The following is a 23,908-nucleotide window of genomic DNA, read 5'->3' as shown; positions in this document are numbered from 1 at the left end:
GACCAAAATCAGATCAAAGGGCAGTGAGAAACTGCACACTCCCACAGTACCAAAGAATCTCCCTACAGATCACTGCAAAACACAGAAAAGCCCCTGCTTTTGAAGGAAACAGGCCACTGTCCCTTTAAGGCAGTGACTAAACATAGCAACACTAACTGGGAAGAACCAGACCCTGGTTCTTTGCTGTGGCAAACAGGAGGTACACGGCAGCACCCATGATGTAGTCCTGACAACATATTGAACATTTAATCAAACCTTAGGATCTCATTTCCATTTGGATCTCATTTCCACTAAATGGGGAGAGAGGTCATGGGGAAAACAGACAAAAAAAGTTCACAGGATCATCTATGAGATGTTTGGCTTTGTCTATTATAAAAAGAGGGTGTCGTAAAAGACGGGGCTGGAGGGGTAAGGTTTCCTAGATCAGTGTTCTCAAGCTTTAGTGTGCATCAGAAGCACATGGGGGTGGGGCGTGAAAACTCAGATTGAATCAGTTTCTGATTCAGTCAGTCTGGGGAAAGGTTGAAAATATGTGTTTCCGCTGAGGACCGTGCATTGGTGGTGGCTCAGTGGGGGAATTCTCGCCTTCCATGAGGTTGAGGACAGTGAAGTAAAGCATTTCTAACAAGATCTCAGGTGGTCTATTCTCCATTAGATCCCAGATCAAACGAACACACAACTCAGGATGTACAGGACACACAAAAATGATAAAGGACCAATTTAACAGGATGTGACACTCATACATATTTATACATTGAAAAATAAGTTTCAAAGCAAACTTTTGGGAACAAATAGGGAAGATGGAATATGGTCTAGATATTGGATAATATTAGGGAAGTATACTTAATTTTGTTAAGTGTATTAACAGTGTATTAATTATGAAGTCTGGGACCCGTGAGGATGGGAAGGGGCAGATTGCCATCTCTGTGCCGGACTTCAGGCAACCTTGCAGAGTTACACAGGTTGGTGATTAAAATGCGTGGCTGGGCCTCACCCTCGACAGCTTCCCAGGGAACATGGTGGCAGGCCTGCAGCCGTTACCAGTTCTTACAGGGCATTGTTTTGGTCTGCAAGAAGTAAACTTTATATGAAAGACAGCTTCCCCTGAACTTGCCGAACTGAGTAAGGGGAAGTATAAAATCCCTGGCAAGTTCAGCTCCATTTAAAAGGAATATGAACAAGAGAAGCCATCCTTGCTCTAGAGGTAGAGCCCAGAGAAACACCATGCCTAGAGGCCGGAGGGAGGAGACGGCCATCCACAAGCCGAGAGAGGCCTCAGGAGAGGCGAACCCTACTGGCATCTTGATCTCAGTTTAGCTTCCAGAATTATGAGAAAATACATTTCTGTTGTTTAAGCTGCCCGACCCTTGGTACTCTGGCACGGTGGCCCTGGCAACCCATATTCCTTCCTTCTCCCTGGTAGGAGGCCTACATGGAAACCTGCACTCAAGCTCAGCCTGGGGTTTCACCGACCCCCCCACTCAGATAATGCAAGTGAATTCCTTCAAGGTCAATTCCAACTCCAAGAGAACTACTGATTCTCGGAGACGCATAGCGCAGTGGTAGAGCACCTGCCTAAGATTCATGAGGTCCTGGGTCCTGGGATCCATCTATTTACTTTTGGTCTTTTCTCAAGAGAAATGTTGCATTCTTTTCCATGATCAATTTTTGAGATGTTGCAGCTCTTAAGAGGCTATATTTTGCTGAAGCCAAAGCCTGGTGGATCTATGATGATCAGGATGATGTTTTAGAAACACTATTTGACATAGGAGTCTGCATCCATTATTTCCATTTTCTTGTGTTCTCTCAATAGCGTAGCTATATTTTAAAGAAGTCCACGTGTAGTTCAGAGACATTAGAATGGCAAACGCAAAGGCAATTTTTGTTTGTCCAGAACTGTATTTAGTGTAGTTATAAGACAGATGTAAAAGCTATTTTACCTAAATAGTGACTGGTTTACAAAAGAAGAGACCGGCAGTCAGCCTAGGAATCACAGGCCCTGAACACAACAGCCTCTAATCCTGGGTTGGCCGCTTCTGTGGCCGGAAGGGCCCAGTAATTGAGCAAGATATTTCCAGTTTCTCCATGCCAGACAATATTTCTGGCTACTTGAAATCCGGAGCAGATTTCTTCTCTCTGTTGTGGTCAGGGTGGGAAGGAGGGCCCCTACGGCCCCTACTGCCCCTGGGACACGTGGCACCCAGCTCAGCTGTGATGCCAGCCTCAAATGACATGGCTGAAACCTGAGCATCCCCTGGCCCCCCTGTCATGGCTGTCCAGGGTCAGTGACAGTGACCGAAGGCAACGCTGAATTTGGAAGACTCATCTCCAAAGAAAGCACACGGGAGTGAACCCACCGTGGACCCATTTTCTGATCTAGCCCTGAATGAGATATGACTGTCCCTAAAAGCCCTGGGTCTCAGATCCAAGTGCCTCAGTGAACCCATTTCCTAAACAAAAGAAGCCATCTGGTCTACCCTGGCCACCCAGACAGAGCCAACAGCCTTGATTTTCAAATGAGAATGTGGACTTCACGGGCAAACTGTCGGGGGATTATGAAAACAGAATTTAAATTGCTTCCACATCTGGAAACCAAACCCAGCAGCCAGCTCCAAAAATTCCAGGCACGCCAACCAGTGGAGAAGCCACAGGTCAAGGGAGGCGTTGGTCGGCTGGGAGTCCCCTCACCCACCTACCTAAATTTACCCAGGAGACCTTGTCTACAGGGAGTGGCTGATGGAGCCACACCCCGGTAGGGGAGTCGGGGAGGAGACTGTATATTTTATCTTCATGGGGCTTTGGAGACTCCATATATTTTTTAAACTATTTATTCTTAAGTTTTAGGTGGACACAATATCTTTATTTTACATTTATGTGGTGCTGAGGATCGAACCTGGTATCTTGTGCATGCTAGGCGAGCACTCTACCACTGAGCCACAACCCCAGCCCAAGACTCCATATTTTATCACCCTGATAAGAGGAGAGGAGAGAAAGCTAACACACCAGAGTGGAGCGTCTCCCACGCTGGCTGGCTCTGTGCATCACAGAGGGCTCCTGTTCCCCCTATAAATCCCTGCAAGGAAACAGTTTCCTCCTTAGAGACTTCAGTCTTGATCGGGTCCAGGGAGTTTCATGCATTTTCCCCTGAAGTTACACCATACTCTTTTTTTTCCTCCTCTTTGTCATCCTCTACAAAGCTGGGGTCACACAAACCTGAATCAGGTCCCCCTTACTAACGTCAGCCGCTCCATCTCAATTCCCAGAGATTTCTCCAGTGCCCAGCAGAAGCTCCTGCTCCCTCCCGAGCAACCACCTCACCTCTAGCTCTCCTGAAAAAGCCGTGGACACACCTGTCAAAGCAGAGTGAGGGGACAACCCACTGAAAGGACGCACATCAAGGGCTCTCCTCATTCTTGGAACAGGCAGCTATTTTGGGCTGCAAATTACAGCTTTCCAAGATGTGGCAGTTTGAAGTGAGGGCTTAATTACTCACACAGCCAAGAGCTTGTGGGGCTTGCTTTGGGGGCTCCACATTTTGTCATCATGGTAAGGGGAGCTCAGACTCAAAGGGAAGGCTTGGGCCAACTCTTTCCCCTCTGATGAGTCCACCAGGGAGACACCATCATAAGAGGTCACATGGGACTTCCCAGAGAGAAGCCACTATCTGCTTCAGGGAGTGCACACCAGGGTGGACTGACACGTAGTCTGAAGTCAGAGCAGGTGCCTACCCCAACCTGCTCTGCCACAGAGAGCCTGGAAGCCAAGAAGGAGCCAGTGTTCACCCACGGCTCATGGCCAAAGCTCCCCTTGACCCACCCTTCTGAGCAGGCAGACTGGACGAGACCTGACAGGGCTTCTGCTTCCATAACCCTCCCCTGCCCCATTTTCCAGAACCTCCCATCAGCCCAGAGCCCCAGCAGTCCTCCCAGCAGGCTCAGCTCAGGTGTCCTTCTCTGTCCCGTGGTCTTTGCCAGGCCCAGCTGCCCAGGCTGTGTTGTTTATTTATTTTTGTGGTCTTGGGGATGGAACCTGGGGCCTTGGACATGCTAGGCAAGTGCTCTGCCACTGAGCCACATCCTCAACCCTACCTGGGGTTCAGTGTACTGGGGGTCACTCCAGCGCAGCTTGGGGGCCTGAGACAGTAATGAGTGAGGCAGCTCAGGCTGCTTGCCAGGAGCTCCCACCTGCAGTGGGGACAGGTGACAGGCATTAGGTGCGACCACTAGCCACAGCTGATGGCTCTGAGGGCAGAGAACCCCCAGGGAAGTCTATCAGGACCCCCTCCAAGAGCCTGCAAGTTACTCACTGTCCACAGGAACAGGTCCTGGTTCCTCAGACCAGCGGCAAAGCCTTTCCAGCAGGTCTCAGCCTCAGGACATGCTCCTGCCCCCAGCCCACACCCCAAGCACCTATCCACCCTTACCACTCTTCCCCGCCTGGGCACACACATATGTGGGCATGAACACCTCCTCATCCAAGAGTGGAGCAGGGCTTCAGGTCCCCGACACAATGCAGAGCTGAGGTGCTTGGCTAATGGCCATGTCAAGAGGGAGACCTGAGAGGCCACTGAACACAAGGTCCACCACCACCTGCTCCCAGGTCTCCTCCAACCAGCAGCTGCTACTGTGTCCTGCCTGGTGTGGCCCCGTTGCTAGACACCCCCATGTGACTGTCCTGGCACGTCCCCCTCACAAAGGTCCCTGCACCTTCACTGCTGTCCCTGCCCAGAACTCCTCCATCTGCCTCAGGGTGTTCAGTGGCACGACACCCTGGGCTGGCATTCCTTGATACCTTTGTCACTTAGCTAAAGAAACACAAAGGCGTCAAACATTCGAAGGACCGGAAAAAAACACATCTGTCAGGCACCCAAACATGTGCTAGGTGTCTGTGCCTCAGCCATCGTTCAGAGGAGAAAAGTCAGACTCAGAGAAGTTTAGTAATTTGCAAAAGGTCACACAGAGAGAGCAGGGCTTCTGATTTCAATGCATCAAGCAGGGCACAGAGGCTACCTGTCGCTCCTGGAGGCACAGTGTCCTGCGCCCTGGACAACTCTGAGCAACTGGAGCGCCTCGGGCTGAGCCCCACAGGTCACAGGAACAGGGGCCAGCAACGCTGACGGCTCTGGGACTTGGGTAGAAGGTTGCAGGGACCGTGGCACCTGGGCTTCTGAGGCCTGGGCCATCCCACCCTGGAGGACAGTCCCCTCTCCTTTCCACCACAAGGAGCTTTAAACAGGCTACATGTGGGAAGATCTTATAGCAAGGGAGAGGAGAGCGATCTGGAAAAGAATTGCTAAAGGGAAACATGTGAAAATGAAAACAGGCAAAGTGGGAGGAGGAGGAGAGAAGGAAGAAAAAGTGACGTCCAGCTGTCACAAACTGAGTCAAGTAGCCCCCATAACACCAGTTTTCCTCTGCTCCCTAGGGAAGGCCAGTGACCAGCTCCCACCCTCATTTCTCCTCTTAACCGAGGTGGGACAGGGCGGTGTGATCTTAGATGGTACCCAGCACGAGAGAAACAGGGCAAGGTGGCTTGCCTCCAGTCATGACGACTATGAGGCCACAATCCACATGTACTGGGAATGAACCTGAGGCTCAGAGAGGTTGCTCTACTTTCCCAAGACTACACAGCTGGTGAGCCAGCTGGAATCCGAGCTCAGTATCCAAGCTCATCGCCTTGAACCCCATCAGAGTATCTCCTCATACAATCTGTGGACCACCACCACAAGGTGGCTCTATCCCCTTCCTTTAAAAAACTGGACAAATTATGTAATTTCTCCAGAGGTTACCTAGTTTCTGTGTTTCATTAAATCCGAGACATCTCTGCTTTTAAGACACACTGTTATTTCAAGTACACCAAGAAAGAAAGGTGCTGTCAATTAAATTATAACACACCAGCAAAAGTACGACGCATACGATCTGAGATGTTAAAATGGGAAGAAGAAAAGAATGTGTCTTAGAATCCATAAAGTCCAAGGTGTGCCTTCGTGGGGGAGGGGGCCGGTCACCATTCTGTAGACAGTGTATGTATGACAGAGGGCGGTCAACAACTCCATGCACCCTGGGGCACAGGCGCACCCACCCCTGCTGCTGCAAGACTCTTCTTTGCTAATGATTGATGCGATCGATCGTGCAGATAATCACACAAAAAAATGTGCTGGCCAGCCCTGCCTTGTCAACAGAAACCCTCCCTTGACCAGAGCACCATCCACTCGAGGCTACCTGACACAGCCAGGCAGAGGCTGTCCTGACCACCGCCTACCCAACCAGCCAGGCCAGGCCGGCCAGCTTCACCTCAGTGGAGCTGTAGACCTCAGAGCGGCCAAGCTGGATAAGCAGGTAGGTTTGTCCCTTGGAAAACTCCCAAGGACAGTCACCTAATGTGGCCGGGCAGCTGCACGGCCTGCACCTTTCAATCTGGCCTCGCTCCAGATCTCAGGAGGCCTGTAGCCAATCAGAGCCGGAGATTCACTAAGACAGACTGCGGCCTGCCAGGGGCAGACGGGCACTGCCACAAGCTGCCTCCTCCAGTTGGGCACTAGTGGACTGACAGGCAGACTCCAGGTGGAGGTGAAAGGCAGGTGGGTGAAGGTGCAGAGGGCCACCCTCCCCTTGGTAGACAGCCACAGCTTGGTGGAGGGGGAGCCTCTGGGAGGATGGGCCAGGTGCAGCCCCACACTGAGCCCCCTGGGGAGAGGGCGATCACCTCAGAATGAGCTTTGCCTCTGGGTCACATGTTGCCACAGTCACTTTGGCCCCAAAGGCTGCATCTGCAGAGGCCAAGTTGGTTTCTTTAAAAACACAGAAGCTGAGGAAGTGGAGTTTTGCTTCTCCTATGCAGGCCCTCAAGTGATGGAATTTGTTCCCTGTCACCTTCCTGTTTCAGAACTGACATCCCCTGCAAGAAATTCTGTTAGGTGCTCAGGTTATCGGTCCTGAGAACCGACCCGGTGGCACCGTGCAGAAACAGAAGTGACAGCTCCCAGCACTGCTTGGAGTGCTTTTCCTGCTTTATAGCTGGGTCCACATGCCCACCCTGAAAGGCAGGAGCTTGCATCATCCCCATGACCCGGGTGAGGGAAGTGAAATACAGAAGTTCAACAGCCTGCTAGGCAGCCAGCGGCAGAGCCGGGATCTGAACCCATGCAGCCTGACCCTGGAGTCCAGGCACTTGGGCATGACACTGCCTGCCTCTCTGATTCCCCTAGCCACCCATGGGGCGACAGCCAGCCAGCAGTCAGAAGCCCTGAGATGCCTGACATCGCCGCGGCTTGCTTTATTTCCACCATCACCCCAAGAGGCAGGTGCTATTATCAACTCCACTCTATACACAGGGAAACCAGGGCCCAGAAGGTGAGGTAGCTGGTCTGAGGTTCCACAAGGAGCAACCGGCAGAGCCAGGGTCTAGACCCAGGTGTTCTCTGGCTCCAAAACCATGTTTTCCTATCTTGAGAAAACAGGCTTGGGTGACTGAGTATGAGCACAAGGTGCCTGGGCTTGAGGTGGGCATTTCCTCCAGGAAAACCAGTGAGCAGGAAGGGAAAGTTTGCCCTCCTCTCTCCCATCCTAAGAGGGAGCGGACAGCCCAAGCCACTGCAGCCGGCAAGGCCTGCCTGAAGCGTGGGTTCCCTTCACATGGCAACAGGCCTGCAGGACACTGAGGAAGGGGACCAAGATGACTGCAGGGCATCCCCGACACTCTCCCCCACTCCAGCTCTCTTCAGGCCTTCCTCTTTGTGGCCCCTTAAAAGAGGGGGGCAGTGCCACAGATATTAATAACTTGGACAGAGCTTTATTTTCATTTGAAAAATGTTGATGCAATTCGTGAAAAAACCCATTTATCTAGGAAGACAAGCAGGATGAACCAACTAAGAACAGGACCGGACCCACGGCTGGAAAACTTCCCACCGTTAAAGGAAGCCAAGCAGCGGGTTAGGAATGTTGGCATGACTAGCACTGACCTGCCCGGCAGACAAGGGGCTGGGGGTCACCATACCCCACCTCCTCCAGCCTTCAGCCGACCCTCCCAGGACACACATTTCTGGTTGCCTGCGTTCACCATCCTCTCTCACCACCTTCCCAAGTCATTGGACATAGTTAGGAAGTGACCAACAGGCTCCCAGGCTGCTCAGGAAGTTTCTGAGACTCCGAGCTTTTGCTCATAGGTGCTCCTATGAAGGGCTCAGCTCCTTCAGAGCCCCCAAGCAGTAGAGGCCCCTGGGTGAGGTCAGCTGGGCATCCCCAGATCCACTCAGCCTTGAATGGGGCCACGTGAGCTGGCCAATGCCAAATTCCATTGAATCAACAGTATGGTGATGAAGCCCCAGATACTTGGGCAAGGACTGGCATGCGTGGTCACACACTCGGCATGAGAAAAATGACAGCTCCCGATGAAAGCAGATAAACGTGCCCAGGCTTTGGGGGCACACTCTGCAGCCCACCACCCAGTGGGGGCTCTGGATCACACTGTGGTCAGGGTTTAAATTGGACAATCTTCCCAAGTGACCATGGGCTGGCCAGGGAAGGTGGCCACTAACTCACCTCAGACACCAGGAACCCAGAGGGCACCCCTAACCCTCAGCCAGAGGGTAGATGGTGACACCCACCTGGATGTGTACCTGACACATACACACACACACACACACACACACACACACACGTGTGCGCTCTGGGGGCCTAAACTAGATGAAGATGCATTCCAAAGCTGCTGCCCATGTGAGTGTGTACCTCTCTGAACTCCTTAAGAGATGAAGGGGGCTGGGGTTGGGGCTCAGTGGCAGAGTGCTTGACTCGCACATGTGAGGCACTGGGTTCCATCTTCAGCACCACATAGAAATAAAAATAAAGATATTATGTTCATGTATAACAAAAAAATATTAAAAAAGAGAGAGAGATGAAGGGTCAGAACTGTGCTGTCAACTACCCACAGGGGGAAGGACTGCAGAGGGAAGCCAAGGGGGGATCAGGAAGAGATGAGGAGACGGAGCCCAGGGAGATGCAGGGCTGCGGGCTACTGAACTGGCCTTGGGTGCTGCACTTGGCCTCACCCCAACAAGAATGGACCCCTAGGAAGGAGTCAGGCCGCAAACAATCATCTGCCTGCTCCAAGACCCAGCTACGTGCACAGCACAGAGAGGCTTCCTCTGGTTCCATTTGTGAGTTGGAAACAATGTGGTGTAGCAAGAAGTGTTACCACATTCACATGGAAGGGTTCCTCTGATAGGACTCAGCCGAGGACAGGAAGTCCACAGCAGCCAAGGCCACACAGATACCTCTTCCCCAAGAAATGCCTTGGTGCCCAAATGCCCTTCACAGAAGGGCTGGAGCAATGGAAAGCTAGGTATCATAATTTCTAGTCTCCACTGAACTAGTCTTCCTGGGATTCTTGCTGTTGCTTGACCCCAGCAGGCACCCTCCATCTCTCGGGTCCTGTCCCCCTGGCTGCTCTCCAGGCACAGCCTCCACTTGCAGTTCTGTGGATGAGCTACCTCAGCTCAGGTCCCATCTCAGGGGCTTTGCATTGTTGTTCCCTCTGCTTGTTCCTCTTTTATCGATATCAAGATGGCACCTTCTCAGTGAAGACTTCCCTGTCCACCTTATTTAAAAACACAACTTCCCTGACTTCTACATTTAAAACCAGGCACTCCCAGGGTTGGGGGTGTAGCTCAGGGTAGAGCACTCACCTTGAAGGTGCAAGGCTCTGGGTTCAATCCCGGCATTGCAAACAAACAAACAAACAAAAAAGAAAGAAAACAAACAAAACAGACTCCCTCATGGCAGGAATTCTCACCTATTCCATTCACTAATGTATCCCCAGCACAGAATCTGGCACAAATTAGACACCCAAATATGTGTTGAAGGAAGAACTCAGCATTTGTCCTTGGGCTGGGCACTGGGCAAACACACAGGGAAGGGCACTGTGCCCTACAATGCCATCTGAGGAGAGGAGACTGTCCTACCATCCCAGAGAGAAGATCATGACATCCAGTATGACACCAGGCGGACCGGCCAAGTCAACATACCTGTCTCATCATGCCCGGTTAGCAGACAGGACCACCTGTTCATCCAACCGTCAGACCTGAGCACTCTTCCTCATATCAAGGCCAATGGCTTGATGCCACCCAGTCACTCTGTCAAGAGCCAGCAGAGCTGACCCAAGGAAAACAGAGCCCCTGGGCCCTGTCTGCCTGGCAAAGCCAGGACACTGTGTCTCACAGCTAACACCAGGTGGAACAGATAAGGATGCTTCCTTTTCAAAACACCTGGGCTGTCCCTCCTCCATCCGTGCAATGCCTGCCTCCTAGAACAGCAGTGCCCACCTGCTCTCTTTGGGAGATTCCCCCACAACCTGGACCTCCTCCTCACCCCTGCCTCAAGTACACTGAAATGCAACTGTGAAGCCCCTCAAAGCAAGATCACTGTGTAAGAACCCTTGGAATAACAGGTTGCCTAGAGATTGTCAGGCCCCCAAAAGGATTTGAGTCATGGTGGGGGGTGAGAATGAGGAAGGGTGAGTTGTGAGGGTCCCAAGCAAACAGCTAAAGAGAAAGGTCCGAAGCTAAGTGCAGTGGCACACACCTGTAATCCCAGCAACTCTGGAGGCTGAGGCAGGAGTGTCCCAAGTTCAAGGCCAGCCTCGGCAACTTAGAGAGACTTTGTCTCAAAATAAAGTAAAAAGGCTGGGGGTGTAGCTCAGTATGTAAAGCACCCCTGGGTTCAATCCCCAGTACTACCACAAAGAGAAAGAGAGAGAGAAAGTGTGGTGTGTTTATTGGAGGAAGGTCCTATCAGGAGGGAAAAAGAGCGCTGGGAGACCATAAAGGTACCGGAATACTTTAGGGAGGGACACAAATGGTCAAGAAAACTTCCCTAGTGCAGGCTGCCCCCTGGCAACCCCAAAGGAAATGGTTTGGAGTACCCTGGTCCCTCTAATTTCTTCTGTTTTTTCTCCCTTCACTTGGCTAAAAGTCCTTTCCAAGGACAGATTCCAGGCAGATCTGTTAGGGTAAAGGCATGCCTCCCAGCCAGCTCACCTGGCCTGGCTAGTCAACCATGCCTCCCCTCAGGCCCAGTCTTATCTCTTCTGTTGGCCTTAATCATTTACTACAACCCCTTCACCTAAACCCAGGGTTCTCAGAATTCCAAACCTGTTCTCCACCAGGTATTTACCCAAGCTGTGCTCCTTGCGGGCCCATGTGCCCAAATTCCACATTTTTCACTGGCTTTCCTGGCTCCTGCAGGCCATGGGACCTCAAAGTCTTGCCCCCAATTCAGGAGAATGGGCAGGGCCAGATTAGATTCAGGTATTCAAGGTCCCCTACAGTCTGCGAACACCTTGAGAGCAGGGAAGTATTTTATGAATAAAATTCCCTGGACACATAATCAACAGTTTGTTAATGCCAGCTAAGCAGGGTGAGATGTGAGATCTGGGCCAGTGCCACAATGCCAGCATCTGAGTGAGTTGGGACTGGGCAGTGAGACCCCAGGCAATGGTGAGTATGGTGGGGAGATATCCTACTGCAGAGGTGGGTCCACACAGACGGCAACCACTTCCCAAGACTCCTTTTCCCTATCCTTGACAGTCACTGTAAGCATCTTTCATCGGGGACAGGTATAGGTCTGTCCCAGGGGATGTGCCTGCCCACTGCTTCCAGGACCCTGGAATATTACCAGCTGCTTTGGCTCTGGAAGGAAGGGCAGAGGTTTGGTGGACCACCAGGAAGCAGCCTAGAGGTCTGCCATTCCAAGATCTACAGGCTGAGGGCAGACACAGGAACCTGGGCCCCTTACACTCCTTTGAGAGGGACGTCTATAAATAAGTCAGTGAAAACTGGCATGGCCCTCAGGGCCCAGGGATGTATCATTTCTAGCCCTCTTCCGGGAGAGCAGGGCCAAAGAGAAGCGGAAACGGGGAGGAGGTGACACTGGTAGGTTTGCCCTGATGACAAGGAATAAGGTGGGGGGCTGTGTCCACACCAGGTTCCCCAAAGAACAGAGACTGCACTGCCAGGCCTTCCGAGAGACACTTGTCGCCGGCAGAGAAGCGGGTGTGTCAACAACTACCAAGGCGGACCGCTGGCACTTAGGACCGGAGGAGGACGGAGGACGACGGGTTGGGGGAGCTTGCGCATATCTACAGACATAGCAGCGTCATGCTGAGATGGGGAGGGCTCTTTCCCCAAACCCGAAATGGTCTGGCTCTCTCGTCTGATCACGAAGAGTCCCCTTCTGGAAGGACAGGGGAAGCCAGGAAACGGACTCGGTGCAGTGGCCAAGAGCTACGGAAAAACTTTGCTGCGCACAGTCCCCTTGGGTACCGGCGGAGCCAAGGGCAGGGCGCTGGGGGCAACACCAGTTCGGCGGGGCAGGAGGTGGGTCTGGGCACTCAAGGCCCCTCCCCGGCCCAGTAGGTCCCCCTGAAACACTTTTTGAAATTGCACTGCAGACAGCGCAGCCACTCTTCCCTTGCGCCGGGTGCTAGTCTTGTTCACGCTCACACCTGGACGCCGGCGCCGGGCACGTGAGAGGGCTCCGAGAGGGCAGCAGGGGACAGCGGTTTCACTTCCGTGGCCGAGCCAGCCAAGGCAAGTAACCCGACCTCGCAAGCCAGCATCAAGAGGACCGACACCGCGGGGCGAGAGCGGGCGCAATTCTACTCTTGCCAGCTTCTGACCCCAGGGCCCCGGGCCGGCCATGTAGACCCTCCCGGAGCCCCAGGAGCCCAAGCCCGAGGCCACCGCTTACCTGACTCCCGGGAGCAGGCGGGGTGTGCATCCCCGACCAGTTGCGGATCGGTCCTCTGCAGAGGGACAAGAAGCTCAGCGCGGGTCAGTAGGATGAGTAGGGACGCGGCGGGCAACCCGAGAGCTCAAGGAACAATCCCCAAGCCTTTGCGCCGCCGCTCGCACCGTTCGGCACCAGTTGAAGGCGCCGGCCCCGCCCCCGCCCGTGCTCGTTGCCGGGAGACCCGCGTGGGCCGAAGGGGCTCTTTGTATCAAAGCGGCCGTGACATCACGAGGTGCCCGGGCTCGGGGACTAGGAGGGGCGGGGCCTCACGCCGGGGGCGGGGCCGGAGGAGGAGGGGGAAGCGCGGCCTGGGAACCCGAGCCGTGGGGCGGGGCCCAGGTAGCACCGCCCACGCAAGGTAGGGGCAGGTGGCTGAGTCGGCATCGACCAATAGCTGCGTGGCCGCGGGGCGGGCCCAGGCGACCCTGCGCCTTGGAGGGGTGGAGCTCGCCTAGGCCCGCCCGAGCCCGAGACGCAAAGTTACTGAGGCCCGGAGGTCTACTAGATCACGCTCCAGCCGGTTCCATGCCACTCTTATTGTTTGTTGTCACCGCTCTGCAAGATTCCGGCCAGCAACCCCTGGCTTATGTTCCTGGATCCCAACTAACACCTGCCAAGCCTCTCCCAACACATCACCACCGTCTTCACCACCAGCCGGTCTGATGGCTCATAAATAGATTTTTTCCTGAATCCCACGCACAACTTTTCTAATCTTTCTTGTAAAGCGAAAGCTATCGTATAGTACAAAAGAAACAAGTGGCAAAAAGACCCAACAAAAAGAGGACTCCTGTGGAATCCTAGTAAATATAATTTGCATCGGAAATGTGGCCCTTCATAACTCTTCGTGCTCCAGATTAAAATAAGGCGAAAATGATGTGACGAATGCAAAGCAGCAAATACTGCAAATGCGGTTCCCTTTGACTTCACGTTGTATTATGTAACTTGTGGGAGCAGATTATCTTCCCGACTGGCTGGCTGCAAGCCACCTTTGCCTTCCCTGTGTGCTCACTGCCCAATAAGGTGGCATGGGCACTTTGGTATGGGCAGGGCCAGTTGGGCAGCTTTAGGCCAGCGTGGCACCCATGCGCATCTTTTCTGCTTCATTCTTTCTGGCTCTTTGCTCTCAACTACCCTCTCCCCAGTGTCTCTCCTGCAAATAAATTCCCAGCTGCCCCTCCATTTCGTTTTCTTTTCATTTGCCCCTCTATTTACCAGGGCAGAGTAGCCCACTAGGGCTCCCGCAGGTGCTGGGGACTTTCCAAAAGGTACAGCCTTAGCTAGAGGGGAGCCTCCTAGCAAGGGCCGCTTGAGACAGAATACTGGACGGAGCTGTGGGGGTGAGGTGGAAACTCTATCACCCCTGCCCTTCTCTGATCTTGTAGTTCTTGAACTGACCTCTGGATCTGTGTGCATAGGTCACAGTGGGTTTCTCACCCTGGTTTGTGTCCACCCCCACAGTCCCTAATGCACAGGAGCATTGGTGTATTATAAAGAACCCTGACTTTGGAGTAAGATGGACCTGGGTTTGAATCTTATTTTCCAGCTTTGGGTCCCAGGACAAGTTACGTTGCCTTTCTGAGACTGAGTGTGTTCATCTGTGGATGGGAATGGCACATTCCACCTTGCAGGATGCTGTGCACCCTAGCCCAGTGAGCACGCTTAACTTTAGACCTCACCAACTGTGTGGTACTTGAATGAGCGCAGGCATCCTGGGTCAGCTGTCTTCCAAGTTCCACCTGGAGATCTAAGCTCAGTAGCCTCCCATGAGATTTTAGGATGTGGCTGAATCCAGGAAATCTATCATGATATCCTTGCTTCCCTTCCAAGTCCCAGGTTGCCCCTAGGGACCATTGGGCTCCAGAAAGCAGGTCACTTGCAGAATCACCCAGAACTGATGAAGAGAAGCAGAACCTTAAGGTGATCAAAGCTTCTCTGTGTCCTGACTCTTTTTCAGTCAAGGTCAGTGGATAAACTCAGATCTGTCCAGTCTCAGCCCTTCTGGGGTAGCCTAACCAACCAGCATTTTCAAGAGCTCTATAGACTGGGTGGTACCAGTGGGTTCCTCTTTATTTTTCCCACAGGTAGTGGGGTGGGTATTTATTTGTCCCGAAAAGCAGAGTAACAGAGAAAAAGGCTCAGATGCACAGAACTCTCCTGGGTTCAAAGCCTGCCTGGATCTACTACACAGGAAAGTCATTTAATGTTTTGAGGCCTCAGTTCCACCTCTGTAAAATGGAAAGGAGTGGTTTTCTCTCTCAGTTGTGAACTTTAAGTGAAATGACGTGAGTTCAGTACATGGCGTGCTGTAGGCACTCGATGAATTTAACTCCTAGTTACTCCAGCCACAATATCAAGCCGTGGGATCAATGGTTGTATGTGTGGGCACTGGAGCCAAGGCTGTGTCCTGGCTTCATCACCTTGTAGCCAAATGACCCCAGGCAAGTTTAATTGCCAGTATCTTTGTTTCCTTGTCTGTAAACTGGAGATAATGGTACTATATTTTTTAGGGTTATTGTGAATATCATTTAATCAGGACAACAAACTACTTAGAGCCTATCACATAGCAGGTACTCAATAAATAGTCATTATCTGTATGGCAAGAGGCTGGGAGGAACAGAGGTGAGGATCAGAACCTGAAGCAGCTTGTGGGAGAATTTAGGACCCTGACTTTCAGGAGAGGGCCTGACATCTACCAGGAGTGTTCAGGGAAGCAATGATCCTTGGGGGGATGGGACAAGTAGGGATGGTGACTGTGTCTGAGGTGTAGGATTGGACAGAATGGGGGATGCCAGCCCAGGCTAGGTCTCAGTGTTCCTGGTTCAAATGGGGGGATAACAGTGAGCTAACAGGAAATATAGTCATACCTCCTGAGCACCCCTCCTCACTGAGAAAGAGGGGCAATGGGGGACTTGAATTAGCTCCCTTGGTCTCTTAGTACACTGTGTTTTACGTGTCATGGAATCAAGCAAGTTTAAACTAGCAAGACTGTCTGGAGAAGCATCTTATATATTTGTCCCCATTTTATGGATGGGAAGGCAGAAGCTCAGAGAGGGCTGGGGATTTACAAAAAGTCACACAGCAAGATGCCCACTGATCAGGGGCTGACAGTCACTGATCGCCAGTGTAGCATCTTCTCCTTCCTACTCTCACTGGGATGCTTGACTAACAGGGGTAAGACAGGGGACAAGGAATGCAGGAAGTTGACTTTTTCATCTCGATTGCCCAGCACTGTGAGTCTCCTAAGGGTCTGACATGACTTTTCTGGAGAAAAAAGATCTCATATAAAACAGTAAACGTTAATCCCAGTGGTTCAGAAGGCTGAGGCAGGAGGATCCCAAGTTCAAAGCCAGCCTCAGCAACGACAAAGTGCTAAGCAACTCAGTGACACCCTGTCTCTAAACAAAATACAAAATAGGGCTGGGGATGTGGCTCAGTGGCCGAGTGCCAAGTGCAGTAGCACACACCTGTAATCCCAGAGACTCGACAAGCTGAGGCAGGAGGATCACAAATTCAAGGCCAGCCTGAGCAACTAAACAAGACCCTGTTTCAAAAAAATGAAATAAGGGCTGGGCATGGTGGCACACGCCTGTAATCCCAGTGGCTTGGGAGGCTGAGGCAGGAGGATTGCAAGTTCAAAGCCAGCCTCTGCAAATTTGTGAGACCTTAAGCAAATTAGCAAGACCCTGTCTCAAAATAAAAAAATAAAAATAAAAATGGGCTGGGGATGTGACTCAGTGGTTAAGCGCCCCTGATTTCAATCTCCAGTATAAAAAAGGGGGCGGGGGTTAGGGGGATCCTGGTGATGTAGGTCAGTGGTAGAGTACTTGCCTGGCAAGCACTAGGCTCTGGGTTTGATCCCCAATACTGACCAAAAATAAATACATAAAAAGACTGAGGTTGTAGCTCAGTGCTAACGCACCCCTGGGTGGTTCAATTCCCAGTCCCTGCCCTGTGCAAAAAAAAAAAAAAACCTCTACCAGAGAATGTATCCTAGAATACTTTTCATATGACAAGTCACTGATTAATTCTTCTGATGTCATGAAACTGGTTCTCCTATTGTTGGTATGAGAGTTCTATACTCCCATGATGCTGGACAGAAGCAGATGGAATGCTGACAGGCAGGCATCACATCCTTCAGGTGCTAATGGGTAGAAAACCACAATCATCCGGGTGACCTGGTGAGGGAAGAGAACAGCAAGTTCCCTCCGTATCACCCTGCTCCCTACCCATGTCCACCTAACTCCTGCTGCCCCCAGAGTCAATGTTTTGTATGTGTCCAGGGCCAGATGGAAGTACTGGCTATGCATCTCGGGTATTGTGACAATCGCCCTGGGAGAGGAGCTGTTCTGAGAATCACCCAACGTCATGTCCACACTAGCCAAGCAGCTGGTGCCAGACCAGCATTAGTCAAGTGAACACAGAACAGCTGATACAAACTATAGAGCTAATAACAACAGCAGCGGGGTCCAGTGATACCCAAACTGGACTCCTTGGAACCCCCAGGGTTCTGTGGAAATCTTGCTAAAGGGAAAGGGTGCTCTAGGCAAACAATAAAGATAACTCCACTTCTGTCTGCTTGACATGGAGTCGACCACATGGGATTTCACGTGAACAGGAAGTTCTTTAGCTTTAGAAATGTTTTCAATCACTGGGTCTCGAAAAACCACTCATTTCCCAGGCAGGGAAATCAGCTCCACGTGTGGTAATGGCCTCTCTCCTCACAGCTGTCCAGTCGGTCAGTGGTGGAGCCAGGATCAGAGCCAGGTCTCCCTACTCTGTCTAGTGCTCTCCATGACAGACATCAGTCGTCAAGCCTGGCCAACGTCAGCAGGGCTCCGTTCTCCAACACACATTGGCCATCATTCCCGCCCAGCGCAGCGTTGCCAGCCACTCCTCTGTGTGGGAAAGCCAGCTGGGACTTCTCCACCAGCCCTGTCCTTTCTCACCTCCTTCTTTAGATGTCCCTAGATGCCACACTCAGAAAGTGTCAGCTGCAACTGAAACCTCAGCTTTCAATCCCAGAACAAAGTCAGCATTGGATACCTGACACAGTAGCTTAGGAAAGGAGCAAGCTCACCAAGCAAGCAGCCAGGACCTCAGATGGCGGAGGACTCCTGACCCCAGGGGAAAGACACTCCATTTTGGGGGGATGAGGGTTCTGGAGATTGAACTCAGGAGCACTCGACCACTGAGCCACATCCCCAGCCCTATTGTTTTGTATTTTATTTAGAGACAGGGACTCACTGAGTTGCTTAGCGCCTCACTTTTTGCTGAGGCTGGCTTTGCATTTGCGATCCTCCTGTTTCAACCTCCCCAGCTGCTGAGATTACAGATGTGCACCACCGCGCGTGGCAGAAAGACACTCCTGATGGCCCACTTAGAGAGAACTCAGCAGCACTCTGGATGCCGCGCCTTCCTCTGGAGCAGCACCTGCACTGGGGCCAGCAGTTCCCTGGGGAGAGGAGAGCCTGGATGGCCCCTCTGTCCTCTTCCCACCCTGTAAAGATGCTGGGGCTGGGTTCTGGCTCTCCTGGCTCGCTGGGCGGCAGGCTCCTCAGCTGGAGAGCTGGGGGCTGAACAGCACATGATGGGTCTCCTCACCTCCACAGCCCTGTTCCAGCCCAGGTCTTGCACCAGGTGACTCTGATCAGGATGCCTGCAGCAGTCTGGCCGTGGGACAGGTTCCCTCATAATGCCTGGCTGGATGGTGCAGGTGGGGCAGGGCATGCGCTTATTGACTCTGGGTCCCAGGCCGGGTCCTTAGAGGTGCCTGGCTCTGTTTTCGTCTACTGGTACACACAGGAACAATGGATTTTCTTACTCATTCAAACCCACTGGGAGGGGGGAAATGGTGAGAAAACCCGTGTTTCCTTCTTGACAAACATCTCCTCTGACTCATTCAGTCATCAGAAGAGGAGGTGGTGGCAGGGTTGGGGAGTGATGGTCTCCTTTTGACTTGCGCTGGGTGAGGGCAAGAAGGGAACACTTCCTTTTCCTTTGTATGTCGGTTAACTGTGCATCCGTGACAGCACAAATGGCTCTCCTCTCTCCAGACGCCTCACCCGCCACCTTGCCTTAGACTTGGGCAGTGTAGTTGTCCCATTGCTGATGCCATGGCCCTCCCTGGAGGCTGAGGCAGGAGGATTGCAAGTTTGAGGCCAGCCTCAGCAACTCAAAGGGAGAGTGTGACCAACTTTGTAAGACAGGGATGTACGTTATAAGAGAAAATGTCAAAAGCTTTTGGGAAGTGCTTTGCCAATATTAGGACTTCTTAGAGATTATCATGTAGGCCTAGAGAGACATGAATTCACAGTGCATCAAAGCTGGGAAACTGAGGCCTAGATTTAAAAATGACTCATCCAAGTCATAAAACTTACTAAAGGCAGAAGGGTCCCCACTGGCCCCAGAAAGGAGAGGTGGCTCAGAGTACACTGGGGATGCTGTTCTAGTATCAAAGCCTTTGCCTCTCTGGCCACTGAGAAAACTCCTACTCGGTCTTCAAAACTCGTGTGTGACTTCCCAGGTGAAAAATTCCCTGTCGCCTCAAGTGAGAATAAATGACTTGCGGGATTTATGATCCAGTCCCATCCCTCAAAAACAAGCTTTGTTACTACAAGGAACCCACTGTATTGTCAAGACTGGTCTCTGGTCAAGTCCCCTACCAAGCTGTGATTCCTGAGGGCAGAGTGTCTTTGGACACCAGCTCCTACCACATCTGGTGCATAGTGGTCACTCGGGGAAGTCTGGGCCCCTGAATGAAACTGAGGACCACTCACACACAGTGGAGAGGTGAAGGCCTGCTTAGTTGTGAATTACACTGGAGCCTTTTTGGAAGTCCCTGAGATATGTATTTGAACAGAAAGAACTAAGGGTGTGAAAGGGACGCAGAGCCCTCCTCCCACAGTATGAGATCTCAGCTCTGAAGAGACAACCAACCCTCTGCCTAACATTGGACAAGGGCCTGGAAACCAAAGGGAGATTATTTTCCTGCAACTGATCATTAAATAACAACTGTGTGCGAGTTCAAGTCCAACCTCAGCAACTTAGTGAGGCCCTAAGCCAACTTAAAGATAATCTGTCTCAAAATAAAAAATAAAAAGGGCTGGGGATGTGGCTCGGTGGTAGAGCACCTCTGGGGTCAATCCACTGTACCAAACCCTCTACCCCCACAAAAAAACAACTATAGCTGGGTATGGTGGTGCACACTTGTAATCCCAGTGACTTGAGAGGCTAAGGCAGGAGGATCACAAGTTTGAGGCCAGTTTGGGCAACTTAGGGAGATCCTATCTCAAAATAAAAGGCTGGGGGAGATCCTGTCTCAAAATAAAAGGCTCAGTGGAGAGCACTTGGCTAGGATGCACAAGACCCTGGGTTCAGTCCCTAGTACTGCCCAAACCAGACACAAATAAAAGCAGCTACCAATTATTGAAGGTCTACCATGTGCCGCCTCATTTCTTTTCCTCACTTTAACCCAGCAGTCTCGTGGGGTCGGTGTTACTGAGCCCGTGGCACAGATGAGGAAGATTAAGTGACGGCAGAACTAGCAGCTGCACCTACATCTGCCGGTTCACGTTCAGCCTCCCTCTGCCTCTCTTACTGCATCACCAGCATATTGACAGGGATTGGAATCGTCTGTGAGGCACAGAAACTAATTAACAAGGATGAGAAAAGACCATGAGTGGCTCTTTGTCATCCACGGGGAGTGGGCATCCTCTGCCCAGCTCAGTGAATTTTGATCAGTTGTTGCTCATACCAGACCTCTGGGATTCACCCACATGCACCTCTGTGACACCCCTGGGGAGTGTCCTGGCCTTGCCAGTGCACTGACAGACTGCCTGCCTGCCTAGCTGACTGGGTTGGAGCTGAGGAGGGGGCAGGACCTGTGTCGACTTGCCTCCTGCCCCAGTTCCAGGCCCAGATGAGGTGAGCAGGACGAAGCCAGGGTTCCTGGAAGAGAGGATGGGAAGCAGTAGTCATTCCTTCCAAAAATGTGCAGTGGACCCCTGACTCTGTGGTCAAATCAGCAGGTGAATTCCTCACTTCCCCTAGAGACGACTTGAGAGCCCCGCAGCTGCCTGGCTGTTTGAGCCTGGGAGGCTCGACACACACACACACACACACACACACACACACACACACACACTGATTTTTATTAGAGACATAATAGCAAATGCCTGCTCAGCTCTTTTTTTAATATTTATTTTTTTAGTTATAGTTGGACACAATGCCTTTATTTTATTTATTTTTATGTGGTGCTGAGGATCGAACCCAGGGCCTCGCATGTGCTAGACAAGCGCTCTACCGCTGAGCCACACCTCTCAGCTCTGTTGTAAGGGTGTCCCATGATTAAAAACTCACTCCTGGCAAGTCTATGAGGTGGGTCTTAATCCCATGGTCTGTACGGGGACACTGAGGCTCCGAGAGCTTGCTCAAGGACATAAAATGAGTAAATGGAGAGGGGTCCAGAGGTGAACCCTAGCATCTGGTTCCAGAGACTGTGCACCTAACCATGACACAGGAAGGCTAAGTTTCATCGGGTGGCTTCCCCAAAGTAACCACAGGGGAACCCAGATCCCTCTTTTCATTCACTCACTAGTTCATTTGTTTGTGTAAACGACACCCGCTGAGCAGAAAGGGCAGGGGAAGGCAAGGTGCTGCCTCCTGGAGAGAAGACCACCTCGCAGCCCTGCCTGGAGCTGCTGGCTGCTCTCCTCCCACAGCATCCCTAGAGCCCAGGGCAGCGCTGCCCGAGGGGTGGCCTCCCAGTCATCAGCACGAGTGCACACGCGTGGGTGTCAGGGTGGTGTGCTCATCAAAGAGGACCTAGACCTGACAGCTGGGATCCAGACACCACCACATGCCCTGAGCAGTCTGTGTCCTCCTAACCGTGGTTTCCTATCTACGTATGACGGTCCAGAGGCTTTGGAGGACACAGCTCTTCGGTCCGAAATCCCAGCCTCCTTCCCCAGCCCCACTGGTGGGCACTTGGGCAGTGTTCTCTGCTGGGTCACCCCCAAACCATTCCCAGAGTTGCTCCCCAGCAACATGAGGCCCAAGAGGTCCCGTTGAGCCCCCTGGACATAGTGACAGCCCTCCTCCCAGTCCTGTGGGATCCCTCCTCCAGGTCCCAGCCCACAGTTAGGCTCTCCACAAGGGACCCTCAGGGTGTTGGTCATCAATCCCAGGGACTCATCCCCCTCTAGAGAGAAATTAACTTAATCAAGGATGGTGGTAGATGCTGACAGCTTTACATCGTTTTTTTTTTTCCCAATAGAAGGACATATTCTGAAGGGCTTATAGTTCACATTGAAATCAAACACAGTCCCCCACAACTGTTCCCCAAATTATCACAAAGATGCTGAAATGAAAAAGACCACAAACCCACAATAAGTCATCCCATGAATGGCACCGACCGAAAAGGCAGCGGCCAGGAAGACAGAGGCTGGGCAGCCAGGCCTGGGGCGACTCCCAGAGAGCCCAATGCCACCAGCTCACTCAGGCCTGTCCAAGTTTATTCCCTGAATAAACAGGAGGCCCCAGCAGCAGAGTGGGTGGGTTGCCAGAGGCTGGAGCTGGCCTCTTGTCCCAGGCACACACACCTCCTCTGCGGCTCCCCTCCAGGGCTGGGCTCAGCCACGGAAAACCAAAGGCGCCTGGCCCCAGGACACTGAGCCAGCGTTCCTCCCACTTAAGGAAAACCACGGGCGGCAACAGCTTGGTGGCCACAGCCCAGCAGGCTGAAGGAGCTGCTGTGTTCAGGTGGAAATCGGAGAGCCATGCCCAGGGCAGGCCAGGACAGAGGGAGAGGGGTTGCTCATGGATGCCCTAAAATAAAACACCTTTCTTCCCGGCCAGGTCCCCTGCCCTCCCCACTAGACCACAAGGCCATATTCATGGGACGAGGGCCCGGGGGGCCCAGCCAGCCCAGGCTACAGCCACAGCTTGCCCCTCACGAACCCTAGCTGGTCGGCCAGTCTCTCTCAGCCATGGTTTCCCATTTGACCAACAGGATTAATAATAGTACTGTCCATGGGCTGGGGTTGGGGTTCAGTGATAGAGTGCTTGCCTAGCATGTGTGAGGCACTGAGTTGGATCCTCAGCCCCACATAAAATATACAAATAAAAAATAAAAGTTAAAAAAAAAAGAGAATGCTGGATTGGGGCTGTAGCTCAGTGGGAAAGTGCTTGCCTCGCACTCATGAGGCACTGGGTTCGATCCTCAGCACCGTTGAGCCACAACCCCTCAGCTCTGTTGTAAGGGTGTCCCATGATTCAAAACTCAATCCTGGCAAGCCTACATAAGCAAAATAAAGGTCCATTGACATCTAAAATAATATTAAAATAAAAATAAATAAAATAAAGACATGTGCCCATCTACAACTAAAAAATTATTTTAAAAGAAATTTTAAAATAATAATAATAATAATAATAATAATAATACCACCACCAACTCCTGTTACATGCAGTAGCCACATTCTAGTGGCTCAATCAGTGAAGGCTGAACAGTGGCTCCTAGGGGAAATGGCAGTCCTGAGTCCAAGGAGCCTCTGGCCACAATGTGTCTGCCAATCAATACAGAACCTTGTTTTATGTGTGTCTCTGTTTAATGACACCTCCTTTCACACAGGCTGTGACTCATTAGCATCATCGACACTGTAACTCATTCCTACCCAGGAGAAGCTTATTTACTGCTGGTGTTTTGCTTCATGGGGCACATCACAGGCTTCTTGCATTTAAGGATTACTAGACAGCATTAAGAGACTTTTTAAATAGCAGAAGTACCAGCAAAAAGCACAAAAAAATACAGCAGATGTGGCATTAAGTAGATCTCAGAGAGGACACTTGTTTTCAGTATGAGCTGATGGGAGGGCAGCACGTCCACCCCAACTGGCCACACACAACTCAAATCACCACCATGTGAAGCCTGTCTTCAAACGACCATGCAAGTGCCGTGAGCACTGACTCGGGGGTGTAGCGCATTTTAGCAATCAGGCAAATTTGCAAATACAGAGTGTGCACATGATGGAGATTCACTTAGCTGCGTCACAGCGTTGTTGAGGGCTGGGGGTGGATTGTTAAATGACAAAACGCATGAATAACACTTAGCAGAGCAACAACTCAAT

At 51.8% G+C, this 23,908-nt stretch overlaps 1 protein-coding gene across 4 annotated transcripts in view; it reads right to left on the bottom strand.

The window, feature by feature from the left end:
* Rab11fip4 (RAB11 family interacting protein 4) overlaps positions 1–23,908 on the bottom strand; it is an 81,624-nt gene that overhangs the window by 26,883 nt on the left and 30,833 nt on the right. Inside the window, exon 1 of one of the 4 annotated variants that reach the window (XM_015501159.2) lies at positions 12,744–13,005. The exons of 2 other annotated variants lie outside the window; for them this stretch is intronic. In XM_015501159.2, coding sequence (XP_015356645.1) covers positions 12,744–12,773 — 30 coding nt within the window. In that variant the 5' untranslated portion in view covers positions 12,774–13,005. Of the gene's footprint in view, positions 1–12,743; positions 13,006–23,908 lie in introns of those variants that run through there. One more of the 4 variants, XM_048794565.1, reaches the window with a different exon arrangement.

The sequence above is a fragment of the Marmota marmota genome, unplaced genomic scaffold (genome assembly GCF_001458135.2).
Source record: "Marmota marmota marmota unplaced genomic scaffold, marMar, whole genome shotgun sequence".
NCBI classification, from domain to species: Eukaryota; Metazoa; Chordata; class Mammalia; order Rodentia; family Sciuridae; genus Marmota; species Marmota marmota.
Note: the sequence above shows the minus strand (reverse complement) of the source record. Positions and strands in the feature narration are given on the sequence as shown.